The sequence below is a fragment of the Crinia signifera genome, chromosome 3 (genome assembly GCF_055691185.1).
Source record: "Crinia signifera chromosome 3, ASM5569118v1, whole genome shotgun sequence".
NCBI classification, from domain to species: domain Eukaryota; kingdom Metazoa; phylum Chordata; class Amphibia; order Anura; family Myobatrachidae; genus Crinia; species Crinia signifera.
In genome coordinates this window covers 312,095,213-312,110,877 of record NC_139219.1, presented here as the reverse complement: position 1 = coordinate 312,110,877, position 15,665 = coordinate 312,095,213, and the positions used below count along the sequence as shown (strand labels likewise).

Sequence of the window (15,665 nt, the reverse complement as noted above, 5' to 3'; positions counted from 1 at the left end):
TCACTGTATAGTAGTACTGCCTCAGTCTATATATCACTGTATAGTAGTACTGCCTCAGTGTGTATATATCACTGTATAGTAGTACTGCCTCAGTCTATATATCACTGTATAGTAGTACTGCTTAGTGTACCTATCACTGTATAGTAGTACTGCCTCAGTGTGTATATATTACTGTATAGTAGTACTACCTCAGTGTACCTATCACTGTATAGTAGTACTGCCTCAGTGTGTGTGTATATATCACTGTATAGTTGTACTGACTCAGTGTGTATATATTATTGTATAGTAGTACTGCCTCAGTGTGTATATATTACTGTATAGTAGTACTGCCTCAGTGTGTACCTATCACTGTATAGTAGTACTGCCTCAGTGTGTGTATATATCACTGTATAGTAGTACTGCCTCAGTCTATATATCACTGTATAGTAGTACTGCCTCAGTGTGTATATATCACTGTATAGTAGTACTGCCTCAGTCTATATATCACTGTATAGTAGTACTGCTTAGTGTACCTATCACTGTATAGTAGTACTGCCTCAGTGTGTGTGTATATATCACTGTATAGTTGTACTGACTCAGTGTGTATATATTATTGTATAGTAGTACTGCCTCAGTGTACATATCACTGTATAGTAGTACTGCCTCAGTGTGTATATATCACTGTATAGTAGTACTGCCTCAGTGTACCTATCACTGTATAGTAGTACTGCCTCCGTGTGTGTATATATCACTGTATAGTAGTACTGCCTCAGTGTGTGTATATATCACTGTATAGTAGTACTGCCTCAGTCTATATATCACTGTATAGTAGTACTGCCTCAGTGTGTATATATCACTGTATAGTAGTACTGCCTCAGTCTATATATCACTGTATAGTAGTACTGCTTAGTGTACCTATCACTGTATAGTAGTACTGCCTCAGTGTGTATATATTACTGTATAGTAGTACTACCTCAGTGTACCTATCACTGTATAGTAGTACTGCCTCAGTGTGTGTGTATATATCACTGTATAGTTGTACTGACTCAGTGTGTATATATTATTGTATAGTAGTACTGCCTCAGTGTACATATCACTGTATAGTAGTACTGCCTCAGTGTGTATATATCACTGTATAGTAGTACTGCCTCAGTGTACCTATCACTGTATAGTAGTACTGCCTCCGTGTGTGTATATATCACTGTATAGTAGTACTGCCTCCGTGTGTGTATATATCACTGTATAGTAGTACTGCCTCAGTGTGTATATATCACTGTATAGTAGTACTGCCTCAGTGTGTACCTATCACTGTATAGTAGTACTGCCTCAGTGTGTATATATCACTGTATAGTAGTACTGCCTCAGTGTGTACCTATCACTGTATAGTAGTACTGCCTCAGTGTGTATATATCACTGTATAGTTGTACTGACTCAGTGTGTATATATTATTGTATAGTAGTACTGCCTCAGTGTACATATCACTGTATAGTAGTACTGCCTCAGTGTGTATATATCACTGTATAGTAGTACTGCCTCCGTGTGTGTATATATCACTGTATAGTAGTACTGCCTCAGTGTGTACCTATCACTGTATAGTAGTACTGCCTCAGTGTGTATATATCACTGTATAGTAGTAATGCCTCAGTGTGTATATATCACTGTATAGTAGTTCTGCCTCAGTGTGTATATATCACTGTATAGTAGTACTGCCTCAGTGTGTATATATCACTGTATAGTAGTACTGCCTCAGTGTACCTATCACTGTATAGTAGTACTGCCTCCGTGTGTGTATATATCACTGTATAGTAGTACTGCCTCAGTGTGTACCTATCACTGTATAGTAGTACTGCCTCAGTGTGTATATATCACTGTATAGTTGTACTGACTCAGTGTGTATATATTATTGTATAGTAGTACTGCCTCAGTGTACATATCACTGTATAGTAGTACTGCCTCAGTGTGTATATATCACTGTATAGTAGTACTGCCTCAGTGTGTATATATCGCTGTATAGTAGTACTGCCTCAGTGTGTACCTATCACTGTATAGTAGTACTGCCTCAGTGTGTATATATCACTGTATAGTAGTACTGCCTCAGTGTGTACCTATCACTGTATAGTAGTACTGCCTCAGTGTGTATATATCACTGTATAGTTGTACTGACTCAGTGTGTATATATTATTGTATAGTAGTACTGCCTCAGTGTACATATCACTGTATATTAGTACTGCCTCAGTGTGTATATATCACTGTATAGTAGTACTGCCTCAGTGTGTACCTATCACTGTATAGTAGTACTGCCTCAGTGTGTATATATCACTGTATAGTTGTACTGACTCAGTGTGTATATATTATTGTATAGTAGTACTGCCTCAGTGTACATATCACTGTATAGTAGTACTGCCTCAGTGTGTATATATCACTGTATAGTAGTGCTGCCTCAGTGTACCTATCACTGTATAGTAGTACTGCCTCCGTGTGTGTATATATCACTGTATAGTAGTACTGCCTCAGTGTGTACCTATCACTGTATAGTAGTACTGCCTCAGTGTGTATATATCACTGTATAGTTGTACTGACTCAGTGTGTATATATTATTGTATAGTAGTACTGCCTCAGTGTACATATCACTGTATAGTAGTACTGCCTCAGTGTGTATATATCACTGTATAGTAGTACTGCCTCAGTGTGTACCTATCACTGTATAGTAGTACTGCCTCAGTGTGTATATATCACTGTATAGTAGTACTGCCTCAGTGTACCTATCACTGTATAGTAGTACTGCCTCCGTGTGTGTGTATATATCACTGTATAGTAGTACTGCCTCAGTGTGTACCTATCACTGTATAGTAGTACTGCCTCAGTGTGTATATATCACTGTATAGTAGTAATGCCTCAGTGTGTATATATCACTGTATAGTAGTACTGCCTCAGTGTGTATATATCACTGTATAGTAGTACTGCCTCAGTGTGTGTATATATCACTGTATAGTAGTACTGCCTCAGTGTGTATATATCACTGTATAGTAGTACTGCCTCAGTGTGTGTGTATATATCACTGTATAGTTGTACTGACTCAGTGTGTATATATTATTGTATAGTAGTACTGCCTCGGTGTACATATCACTGTATAGTAGTACTGCCTCGGTGTACATATCACTGTATAGTAGTACTGCCTCGGTGTACATATCACTGTATAGTAGTACTGCCTCAGTGTACTTATCACTGTATAGTAGTACTGCCTCAGTGTGTATATATCACTGTATAGTTGTACTGACTCAGTGTGTATATATTATTGTATAGTAGTACTGCCTCGGTGTACATATCACTGTATAGTAGTACTGCCTCAGTGTGTACCTATCACTGTATAGTAGTACTGCCTCAGTGTGTGTATATATCACTGTATAGTAGTACTGCCTCAGTGTGTATATATCACTGTATAGTAGTACTGCCTCAGTGTGTACCTATCACTGTATAGTAGTACTGCCTCAGTGTGTACCTATCACTGTATAGTAGTACTGCCTCAGTGTGTACCTATCACTGTATAGTTGTACTGACTCAGTGTGTATATATCACTGTATAGTAGTACTGCCTCAGTGTGTGTGTATATATCACTGTATAGTTGTACTGACTCAGTGTGTATATATTATTGTATAGTAGTACTGCCTCGGTGTACATATCACTGTATAATAGTACTGCCTCAGTGTGTATATATCACTGTATAGTAGTACTGCCTCAGTGTGTGTATATATCACTGTATAGTAGTACTGCCTCAGTGTGTGTATATATATCACTGTATAGTAGTACTGCCTCAGTGTGTATATATTATTGTATAGTTGTACTGACTCAGTGTGTATATATTATTGTATAGTTGTACTGCCTCAGTGTGTATATATCACTGTATAGTAGTACTGCCTCAGTGTACCTATCACTGTATAGTAGTACTGCCTCCGTGTGTGTATATATCACTGTATAGTAGTACTGCCTCAGTGTGTATATATCACTGTATAGTAGTACTGCCTCAGTGTGTGTATATATCACTGTATAGTTGTACTGACTCAGTGTGTATATATTATTGTATAGTAGTACTGCCTCGGTGTACATATCACTGTATAGTAGTACTGCCTCAGTGTACCTATCACTGTATAGTAGTACTGCCTCCGTGTGTGTATATATCACTGTATAGTAGTACTGCCTCAGTGTGTACCTATCACTGTATAGTAGTACTGCCTCAGTGTGTGTATATATCACTGTATAGTTGTACTGACTCAGTGTGTATATATTATTGTATAGTAGTACTGCCTCGGTGTACATATCACTGTATAGTAGTACTGCCTCAGTGTGTATATATCACTGTATAGTAGTACTGCCTCAGTGTACCTATCACTGTATAGTAGTACTGCCTCCGTGTGTATATATTACTGTATAGTAGTACTGCCTCAGTGTACCTATACTGTATAGTAGTACTGCCTCGGTGTACCTATACTGTATAGTAGTACTGCCTCGTGTACCTATATCACTGTATAGTAGTACTGCCTCGTGTACCTATCACTGTATAGTAGTACTGCCTCGTGTACCTATCACTGTATAGTAGTACTGCAGCATCTTATGACGAATGGACAAGGATTTCTTTTCGTTACGCGGTCATTAGGTCGACAAGCATTGGGACGACACCATTAGGTTGACACGGGTCTAGGTTGACAGGTCATTTATTTGACACAAGCATTAGGTCGACATGGGCAAGGTCAACAGTCAAAAGGTAGACATGGGATTTTTTTTACAGTTTTTTTGAGCCGACTTGCCGATAAGCGGTATTTCACGCCCTACCATCCACTAGGGCGTGGTGGGAGAATAAAATAGTGTGACAAGCGTAGTGAGGCACCGTGCTCGAAGCATGGCGAGCGGACACGGTGCTACGTTTTAGTGTCCATGTTGACTGTGTCGACATTCAGGTAAAAAAAAACAGTGAAAAACCCTATGTCGACCTTGCCCATGTCGACCTAATGACCTGTCAACGTAGACCCATGTCGACCTAATCCTTGTCGACCATCTTCTTGTAGCCCTAATGATCCATACCAGCGGCACAGCGCCATATCTCCACCGCCTACCCCGTCCCCATTACGATTACTTACCATCACCCGCGGCAACGTTCTCCGTATCCTTCAGCCTCCACGGTCTGGACTGCACACTGCACGGTGCAGCCTGCAGAGCGCCGAGCCCTTCTGTGTTCTAGGCTCGGCGCTCTGCAGGCTGCACTATGTATTGTGCGTGCCTGGCGCCGGTGCCGCTACGGGGGGAGGCTGTGTGTGTGTGTGGGGGGGGGGGGGCTGTGAGTAGCTGCCCGGGCTCCTCCTGAGGCCGGGGCCCGAGACAGCTATACCCAGGGCACCCCCCTGTTGGCGGCCCTGTTTGGAATGACCTGGATTTCTGCATAAATTAGTCATAAAATGTCTTCATCTAAGTCACAACAATAGACAAACACGGTCTCTTTAAACTAATACCACACAAACAATTGTATGTTCTCATGTTTTTATTGCACACACCATGTACACACTCACCGTGCAGAGTGGTCAAACATGAGAACATACAATTGTTTGTGTGGGATGAAGATCAGAACACATGATATGACCAATTTATGCAGAATCCAGGTGTTTCCAAAGGGTTCACATAGTTTTTCTTGCAGCTATAGATGGTTCCTTAGGTATTTCTATTACCACGTGTGTATAAATGTATTCTTCATCAAACATCAGAGTCTCTGCAGACCGCAATAGCGCTGCTTTCATGTTAAATGTATGAGGAGAATCTTTCACATGTTCAATTAAATAACGACTCAGTTACTGATCTTCAGAGAGAATTCATACGCTGAAGGGAAAACATTTCTTTGTCTATTACGCTGTACAGGTGGATGTAGCGGGGTGACATCCTACCGTCTGTGCAATGGCTCCTTCACTCTCTCATTATGTACATTAGGATTTTGATGACTAGGCCGCACAGATCCTATTATCGGGCTATGTTAGGATTTTCTGTAGACTCATGGGAAATATTTGTGGCCACACAGAAAGGGTGCGTTAGAAACAGGGACATGTGTGTCATCAGCATAGATGATATTTGTCATCTTTTGTGACCTCTTATATTGATTGTTGGGCAGACTGACACGGATGAATGCGCGGCTCAGTTCTCCAAGATGGCGGCTATGAAGGTACAATATTTGGCTTCTGTTCAAAGTAGCTTTTCCATGGCAGATGTAAAATATAGATATTTAATGAACTTGATGGCAGGGTGATGGAGGAGTGTTGCGACACCCTGACCAGTTTCCAGATGACTGGGAAATTGCACACTTGGGTCCTGGGCTCACATCGCAATCACCTATGACTGACAGGTAGAGGCGTTTGTCTGAAGGGGGTGGTTGGCATTTCTCAAAACGGGGGCATGTTGCATTTGCATTGCTTAAGGATCACATATGCTAAGCTGCTGGGGGTAGTTTATCAGGTGCAATCCTAACTGAATGAGGGTCATAATGTAGATGAGGAAGAAAATGGTCATGGTCATTATCTACAGTACAGTGTGTACAGTACCATCGGCTAAACAAAGTGCAATCTAATATACTAGGGCTCATTTATCAATGAGTGATAAAACTCATTGGGGCAGATGTATTAAGCCTGGAGAAGAGATAAAGCATACCTTGCAACTATGAAGCTGCTTGAAGAGGGACACAGGCGTGCGCCCGAAGATTAGGGGGCATGGCTATGCGTAATGGGGCGTGGCCTATAATTGCATCTACCCGCAAGGCCACGCCCCCGTTTTGACGCTGTGGGGGGAATGGCCCAGAGGCCTCTAGCCATGCGCCCAGCAGCTGACAGGGGGGACTCCCAAAAGCCAGCCCCCCCACCGCGGGACACTGCCGGCCGCGGGAGGGACGCGGGAACGTCCCCAAAAACCGGGATGTTCCCGTGGTAATCGGGACTGTTGGAAGGTATGATAAAGTGAAAGGAGATAAAGCATCGGCCAATCAACTCCCAACTGTCATTTTCAAACACAGTTCATTCGCTGGTGCTTTAACTCCTTTCACTTTATCTCCAGTTTATCTCTTCTCCAGGCTTAATGCATCTGCCCCAGTGTGACTGATAAATGGTGCTTCAGCCAATCAGCTTGTAACTGTCGTGTTCATTCCTGTCAGCTGATTGGCCGAAGCATTATCATACACAACGAGTTTTAATACTCGTTGATAAACAAGCCCTATAGTGTAATATATGTCACATCCTGACATTCATTCTACAACAGCACTGGTATAAATGCCCAACTAGAGCTGGTGCATTATAATAAACTGGCAGGTAAAGGTTACCATGGTTTACCACTACTTCTAAGGGCCAGATGTATCAAGCTTCAAAAAGTGATAAAATGGAGAGTGGTAAGCTCCTAACTGTCATGTTACAGGCTGGGTTTGAAAAATGGCAGGTAGGAGCTGACTGGCTGGTTGTTTATCACTCTCCACTTTATGAAGCTTGATAATTCTGTGACTAAGGTTATCCTTTTACCATAAATATAATAACTTTTACCTCACATCATAGTATAGGGCATGAAGACCTAAATAATTAAAAATCATTAAAAATGAATTCAATAATGCTCCTGGTGAGCAATTGTCTTGAAAATTGGATACGCCTACAAAATGGCTGCCTCCATTTCAATCAAGTATAGAAAAAAAAAATATCATGGCAGTATCCTTTATACACATTTTTCCATATTTACTGCACATTTCTACTATACACAAACATCCATGTGTCGGAATGATGCGTTAATAAGATATATTTTGTTTTAAAAATAAGTTTCAGACATAATTTAAATTAAAATAAACTTCCTTTTACAAGTGTAACAGTTTTGTTTCTTTGATAAATTAATTTCTGCATCAGTGCGAGGAGAACATGGTCATGAAAAGCAGAAGTGAAATGCAATGAATTGCGACCACAGCTTTATAAAAGCAACATCCCAGCTTGGAATCTGATTGGTTAAACCGCTCTCATGCTACAAAGGCCGCCGGCACTGGTGTAACCAAGATGTCTACCCCAGCTGACGCCATTGGCAAGTTTATTGAACAGTCCAGTGGGTGGCATTCAGCGTCTGGCTGGAGAAGATCTCGGTATGTGGTGGTTATGACTCCATGGTGGAAGAATGTCACTTCAGATGACAATAAGGGTTGAACGCCGTGTTCGCAACCTGGTAAAAATACGTAAACAATGGTAGTGAGGTTATTTGATGCTAGTTCTTTATTATTCCAGGAAGACTAGGAGCTTTTCTGTGTTTTAATACACAGGTTCTCAAAGTTGGTCCTCAGGACCCCGCACAGCGCATGTTTTGCAGGTCTCCTCACAGAATCAAGTGAAATAATTAGCTCCCCCTGTGGATCTTTTAAAATGTGTCAGTCAGTAATGAGTGCACCTGTCTGGTGACCTGGAAAACGTGAACTGTGTGGGGTCCTGGGGACCGAGTTTGAGAACCACTGTTTTAATATAAAAACTTGTCATTAAGTAAATTCACTGTGTTTTCATTAGTTTTACTGTTTATATATGTTCTGTCATCTCCTTAGTAGGCTGGGTTACACTAATGTTACACTAGGACAAAGGGCCTTATTCTGGTTCACTCTTAGAGGCAAATTCCTTCTCAAATGGACAAAGCCATGTGCACTGCAGGTGGGGCAGATGTAACATGTGCAGATAGAATTAGATTTGGGTGAGTTATTTTGTTTCTGTGCAAGGAAAATACTGACTGATTTATTTCTACACTGCAATATAGATCTCACTTTGAAGAAAAACCCCACCCAAATCTAATTCTCTCTGCACATGTTACATCTGCCCCACCTGCAGTGCACATGGCTTTGTCCATTTGAGAAGGAATTTGCCTCTAAGAGTGAACCAGAATAAGGCCCAAATTGTGTGACCATGGCGCATAAATGTTATGGTTGCTATGGGATACTGCATGTCAACTGTAGAAAATGCACTTTTTCGCCCATTACACACAGCTGAGGCAGCCAATTTGTGAGCTAGACTAGTGTTCGATGTGAATCAGTGGTATCACTAGGGCTGGTGGACCTGATCCATGTCCAAATCTGCCAATATATGTGATCTTAAAATCTGGGACCCCAAGCTCAAAAATGGGTCATGTCCTTTCAACACACACACCCCCCCCCCCCCCCCCCATCTTTGTGAAATGACTGGATTCAGTCAACAAAATGGCTGCCTTAAAAGCTAGATCAAAAGGGAAAGACAAATATAAATGAAATCTGTGTCTTCAATGACTGTTACCTCATCACATCTAGCGCAAGCTCCGTTTCCCTTCTGGTTTCTTCTGTGATTGGGTAGAAGATCAAGACGATTAATCCTATAATAATGAGGACACCTGGAACTGCGCCGACTAGCACGCGGAGCGTCAGCACCACCGGGTAGGACTGCTTACACGCCGCGCTGCTGTAACCAGCAAATCTGTGGCGTGCAAACAGAGAAAACACATTATTCATTGTATAAAGTCCTTGCAAATGAGTTGGAGATAAATGACCACTGGAGAATATAGCAATACAATAACTTACTCCAGGCTCATGGTGGAAATTCCTAGCGCAATCCCAGCAGACAGCTTTGTGAAGAAGACGAATGAAGAGTAGAAAATGGCCTCCAATCCCCTGGCATGAGGATTTGTTAGACGGAAATTGTCCACAACATCGGGAAGCATGGACCTTGTGAGATTGAATAAGATGACGAATTATGCCAAACAAGGCTAACACAAATATTTGTGGTCTTTTATTTGTATACTAATGCACAATGTGAGATAAACTGCCTACACGCAGTGAAAGCAGCCATTTTGTAGCCTAGATACATATTCATGCTTCAGTGATGCCACTCATCCTAAGTAATTTATAGGTTAGACACTGGTTTACAAAATGGCTGCCTCCACTGTTTTCAGGTTATGTGTGGTCTTTGTATTGGAAGAGCCTTGTATATGGTATTGGAGTCTTTCATAACCATCACAAAGCTTGGATAAGTTACAACAGCATCAAGTAGTTTACATTAAGGCTCATTTGCAAGCAAAATGTTTTGTGGTACTCTATGTTATGGTGAAGCTCATAAATTTGTGGGACAAGATGGAGTCACCCACATACAAAATCAAGATTTCATTTTGTAGAACCAAATTCTTAAAAGATTATAAAGGATTGGACCGGGCATATTTAGAGGACGTTTACTTATTTGCGCTTGAGATGCTCACAATATTCTACCGGCAATGGGGCCTGGTTTTACTTCCAGCTCTGAGCATCACCCAGAAGATGACCTTTCACCATTAATATTATCGTGTCTGATGGTTGTGCATCTTAACCTGGAAAATATGGTTTGTGCAAAGCTAAGGGGAAGGGGCCATGATCCCAACTCCAAGCACCCCTACAATGGGTTGGATCCTTATTGTGAACATTTCAATCATCAGAGGAAGGAGATGTTACACAGGGAAATTTAATTGGTATTTATGTCTCATATATTCTAGCTGAGAGCTCTGATTACAGACAAGGGACATACGTACTACTCAGGACACTGACCATGGCAAGAGCAGAGATGCAGCGATGCTGAATCCCGATGTCACGGCAACCACATACGCTACAATGAGGTTTGGGATGGTTACCAACATGACGCCAAATGGGATCATCCACTGCAATGGAAAAAAGGAAGACAGCGTAGTTCAACATGTAACTGCTACGGTGATGTTCCCCCAACATGCAACTGCTTCCTACGGTGATGTTCCTCCAACATGCAACTGCTCCCTACAATTATGTTCCTCCAACATGCAACTGCTCCCTACGGTGATGTTCCTCCAACATGCAATTGCTCCCTACGGTGATGTTCCTCCAACATGCAACTGCTTCCTACGGTGATGTTCCTCCAACATGCAACTGCTCCCTATGGTGATGTTCCTCCAACATGCAACTGCTCCCTATGGTGATGTTCCTCCAACATGCAACTACCCCCTACATTGATGCTCATTCAACATGCAACTGCTCCCTATGGTGATGTTTCTCCAACATGCAACTACCCCTTACATTGATGCTCATTCAACATGTAACTGCTCCATATGGGGATGTTCCTCCAACATGCAACTACCCCCTACATTGATGCTCATTCAACATGTAACTGCTCCCTACAGTGATGTTCCCCCAACATGCAACTGCTCCCTACAATTATGTTCCTCCAACATGCAACTGCTCCCTATGGGGATGTTCCTCCAACAGGCAACTGCTTCCTACGGCGATGTTCCTCCAACATGCAACAACCCCCTACATTGATGCTCATTCAACATGCAACAACCCCCTACATTGATGCTCATTCAACATATAACTGCTCCCTACAGTGATGTTCCTCCAACATGTAACTGCTCCCTACAATTATGTTCCTCCAACATGCAACTGCTCCCTACGGTGATGTTCCTCCAACATACAACTGTTCACTATGGGGATGTTCCTCCAACATGCAACTGTTCCCTATGGGGATGTTTCTCCAACATGCAACTGTTCCCTATGGGGATGTTCCTCCAACATGCAACTGTTCCCTATGGGGATGTTCCTCCAACATGCAACTGTTCCCTATGGGGATGTTCCTCCAACATGCAACTGTTCCCTATGGGGATGTTCCTCCAACATGCAACTGCTCCCTATGGGGATGTTCCTCCAACATGCAACTGTTCCCTATGGGGATGTTCCTGCAACATGAAACTGCTCCCTATGGTGATGCTCCTCCAACATGCAACTGCTCCCTACTGTGAAGTTCCTCCAACATGCAACTGCTCCCTACTGTGATGCTCCTCCATCTATATCTGCTCCCTACATTGACACCGGGTTCAACAACATGATCTGGATACCTGGCATGACATCAATTTTGGTTAAAACACTGGATAGTGGTGTGGAAACTAATAATGTAGAATGTATGGGGCCTTCAAACATGGCCATTGTAGTTGTAAGTCTTAAAGCAGTTATCACATGGGACAAAATAAAGAATAAATCCCTGTGCTAGGGCATAAAAAAGATGCTACTAAACATTTTTCCCTTGTTTGTTTCATCTCAAATGTTGCAGCTTCCACAGTGTGAATTGACCACTATGGCAACCACAGTCACATGACATGTGGTCTAGTAAGCAGAGGCACTTTGGAATGCCCATCTAAGCTCTCTGGGGCTTCCTCCTTTTCTGCCATCATGTGCTGAGTCAATAGATTCAATCGCCATCGAGCATCTCCCGTGGGGGAGATGCTCGACGGGCCCTATTCAATGCTGTCTTCCCCGACAGCATTGAACAGGGTTTCCTGTCAGAACGAGCCCGACATCTCTAGCTGTCGGGCTCGTTCTGCCGAGAACAGCCGGGAAGTGACGAGCTGCCGGCTGCAACTCGTCACTTCCCGGCCGCAACTCGCGGCCACGCCCCCTTCTCGCCGCTCGGCGGCCGGGACATTGAATCCCGACTGCCGAGCTCCAGGGGCACGGCTGTCGCGCTAGCTCGACAGCCGTGCCCCTGACATTGAATACCCCCCAATGTCTGTATCAGGCACTATACTTGTTTGCCATTAAGTGGAATATTATTTTTTGGATAGCTAAGACTACAAGATGCATAATAATTCGGATAAAACTTCTTGGTGGGATTGCTGCTTAATAATAATAAAATAAAATAATATATATAATGAATAACTAGCGATACACGGAAAGCAATGTGTCCCTGATCAGTGACAAATGTTAGGATATATAGAAAGTTCTCAGCATGCTTTGTAATTCAAGAGTCAATAATTAGGCACGGGTCTAATACAAATGTTGATTACTGTGAATTTCAGGAAGAGTTACCAGGGGCAACAGAACTCACCGAAATCCCAAAGGCTGCGATCTTCTTGCCGAACCTTTGCAGGAACCACTGCCAGAATGGAATGCTCAGCACAGCGGAGACCTGGGGAAAGTGAGGGGCCTTATTACATAGGAAAGTGAGGGGCCTTATTACATAGGAAAGTTATTGCTTTGAACGCACACCTGGAATTATAACCAGCTCTATGTTATAAGTAAACAGGGGTAGGTACATGGGCGCAGGGGTAGGTACATGGGCGCAGGGGTGGGTACATGGACGCAGGGGTGGGTACATGGACGCAGGGGTGGGTACATGGGCGCAGGGGTAGGTACATGGGCGCAGGGGTGGGTACATGGATGCAAGGGTAGGTACATGGGTGCAGGGGTAGGTACATGGATGCAGGGGTGGGTACATGGACGCAGGGGTGGGTACATGGGTGCAGGGGTGGGTACATGGGTGCAGGGGTAGGTACATGGGTGCAGGGGTAGGTACATGGAAGCAGGGGTAGGTACATGGGCACATGGGTAGGTAAATGGACGCAGGGGTAGGTACATGGACGCAGGGGTAGGTACATGGATGCAGGGGTAGGGTGGAAATTAGGGGACCCTACAGCTTAGTTTATCATAGCTGCCACATGTGACATGGTTATATATATCTTAAATGATAAGCCATATACTGGAACCAGGGTTAATCATGGACCACTTAAGGACCCAGCTGCCCCTGCTTAGCCAATGCTGTAGTAGGAAGAGCAAACCTTTGGGAGTAATAAAGTATAGAAGTTGCCCATAGCAACCAATCAGTTTGTGGGCCAGATGCACTAAGCTTCAAAAGTGATAAAATGGAGAGTGATAAACAGACAGCCAATCAGCTCCTGCCTCACATTTTTCAAACACAGTCTGTGACATGACAGACAGGAGCTGATTGGCCGGCTGTTTGTCACTCTCCATTTTATCACTTTTGAAGCTTAGTGCATCTTTGTCATTTATCTGGCACAGCCTGTAAAATGGCAGAAGCTAAGTGATTGGTACTTTATCTCCCTCAACTTTATCTCTTTCAGGGGCATATGTATTAAGCCTCAGAGAGTGACAACTACAGGCTGTGTTATTTAAACACAGCCTGTAACATGGCAGTTAGGAAGAGATTGGCTAGTACTTTATGTCTCTTTCTACTTTATCACTCTCCCAGGCTTAGTGCAGCTCATCTCTGGATACATGTGCAATAAAAGTGAACTTGACAGCCACATGCAGTCCCCCGGTCACTAGATAGGACAGTGCTGCAGAGTATCGGTCAATTTAACTTGCCATGCATTGGATGACCACTGAATGTCGACAGGCCTTAGTTAGACATCTGAAATAGGTCGACAATGGGTAAGGTCGACAGTCAAAAAAATCAACATGAGCTTTTCAAGTTTTTTTTTGTCCTGAATGCCGACACAATCACCATGGACACCGTCTAAGTGTACCGCGTCCCCTCAAATGTTTGGGGAACGGAGCCTCACTGCGCTCGGCAGACTATATTATTCTCCCACCATGCCGTAGTGGATGGCAAGGCATGAAATACCGCCTGACGGCACATGTCAGCTCAAAAAAAAAAAACACGTGAAAAACTCTTGTCGACCTTTTGACTGTCGACCTTCTCATTGTCCACCTAATACTTGTGTCGACCTTAGGCCTGTCGACTTTTAGTGGTCGCGCCAATGCACTTCGCCCAAATTACTCATTTTCCCTTTGGGCCATGAACAGTAACCAGTGGCGTAACTAAGTTTTGGGCGCCCCCCCGCCGTTAGTGGGGGCGCCCCCCCCCCGCCGCCCCGCCGCACACCCCAAATCCCCCGCCGCCCATGCAAACCCCCCCCCCCCCCAATCCCCTGCAGCCTTACCTATCGCACTGGTCCCGGCGGCTCCGTTCTTCTTCTGCTGAGGACCACCACAAAATGGCCGCCCCCATACAGCAGACAGTTTCAGAGAACAGTGTGCTATATAGGGGCGGCCATTTTGTGGTGGTCCTCATCAGAAGAACGGAGCCTCCGGGACCAGCGAGATAGGTAAGTCTGCGGGGGATTGGGGGGGGGGGGATGTAACTATAGCACCGCAGCCCCGGCGCCCCCACATGCACAGCGCCCCCCCGCGGTGGCGGGGGCTGCGGTGCTATAGTTACGCCGCTGACATTAACGGCAGTCAGACACTTACCAGGATGGTCAGCACCAGGTTCTGGAAGTGGTCACGCAAGTCGGCCGCAGCATGGGTGCAAAATAGCACAAAGTTGCTCTGTTGAAGCTGATAAATGAAAAGGTAAACAGTGAATAGCGCCAACAGTGACCGCAGTGGGGCAGTGTGTATGGCCATCGGCAGGGTTGGCCATCACCTCATCTGGATTCTTAGAATTGAACACCTGGATCCTTCCAAAACTAGGCCTAGTAATAATTATAAGCTCTGTGATTAGTGACATTCGCTCCTGAAGCAGATACTTGAACGTACACCTTACATCAGGCATGGCCAAACTGTGGCCCTCCAGCTGTTGTGAAACTACACATCCCAGCATGCCTTGCCATAGTTTTAGCATTCCCTAATAGCAAAAATGTGGCAAGGCATGATGGAATTTGTAGTTTCACAACAGCCGGAGGGCCATCGTTTGGCCATGCCTGCCTTACAAGAATTGTTAGTTAGAATACATAGTCTACTTGGCTGATGAGATTTCAGAATGACGGGCCTAATTCATGTTTGTACACAATGCCAATGTTCACGCAAGGGAGCTATTAGATTGGCAGACTGCGCATTCACCACAATTGCGCAGCGACGAGGTGCTTTGGCGATTTCGCTCAAGCGTAATCAAGAATAAATG

The 15,665-nt window shown here is 43.8% G+C and overlaps 1 protein-coding gene across 2 annotated transcripts in view; it reads right to left on the bottom strand.

Annotated features, from left to right (window-relative positions):
• Positions 1 to 7,764: 7,764 nt before the first annotated feature.
• MFSD2B (MFSD2 lysolipid transporter B, sphingolipid) overlaps positions 7,765 to 15,665 on the bottom strand; it is a 36,512-nt gene continuing 28,611 nt past the window's right edge. For both annotated transcript variants that reach the window (XM_083178627.1, XM_083178628.1), the window contains 6 exons: positions 15,014 to 15,100; positions 12,849 to 12,929; positions 10,550 to 10,659; positions 9,557 to 9,700; positions 9,276 to 9,452; positions 7,765 to 8,190 (listed from right to left, as the gene is read on the bottom strand). In XM_083178627.1, coding sequence (XP_083034753.1) covers positions 8,154 to 8,190; positions 9,276 to 9,452; positions 9,557 to 9,700; positions 10,550 to 10,659; positions 12,849 to 12,929; positions 15,014 to 15,100 — 636 coding nt within the window. In that variant the 3' untranslated portion in view covers positions 7,765 to 8,153. The remainder of the gene's footprint in view (positions 8,191 to 9,275; positions 9,453 to 9,556; positions 9,701 to 10,549; positions 10,660 to 12,848; positions 12,930 to 15,013; positions 15,101 to 15,665) is intronic.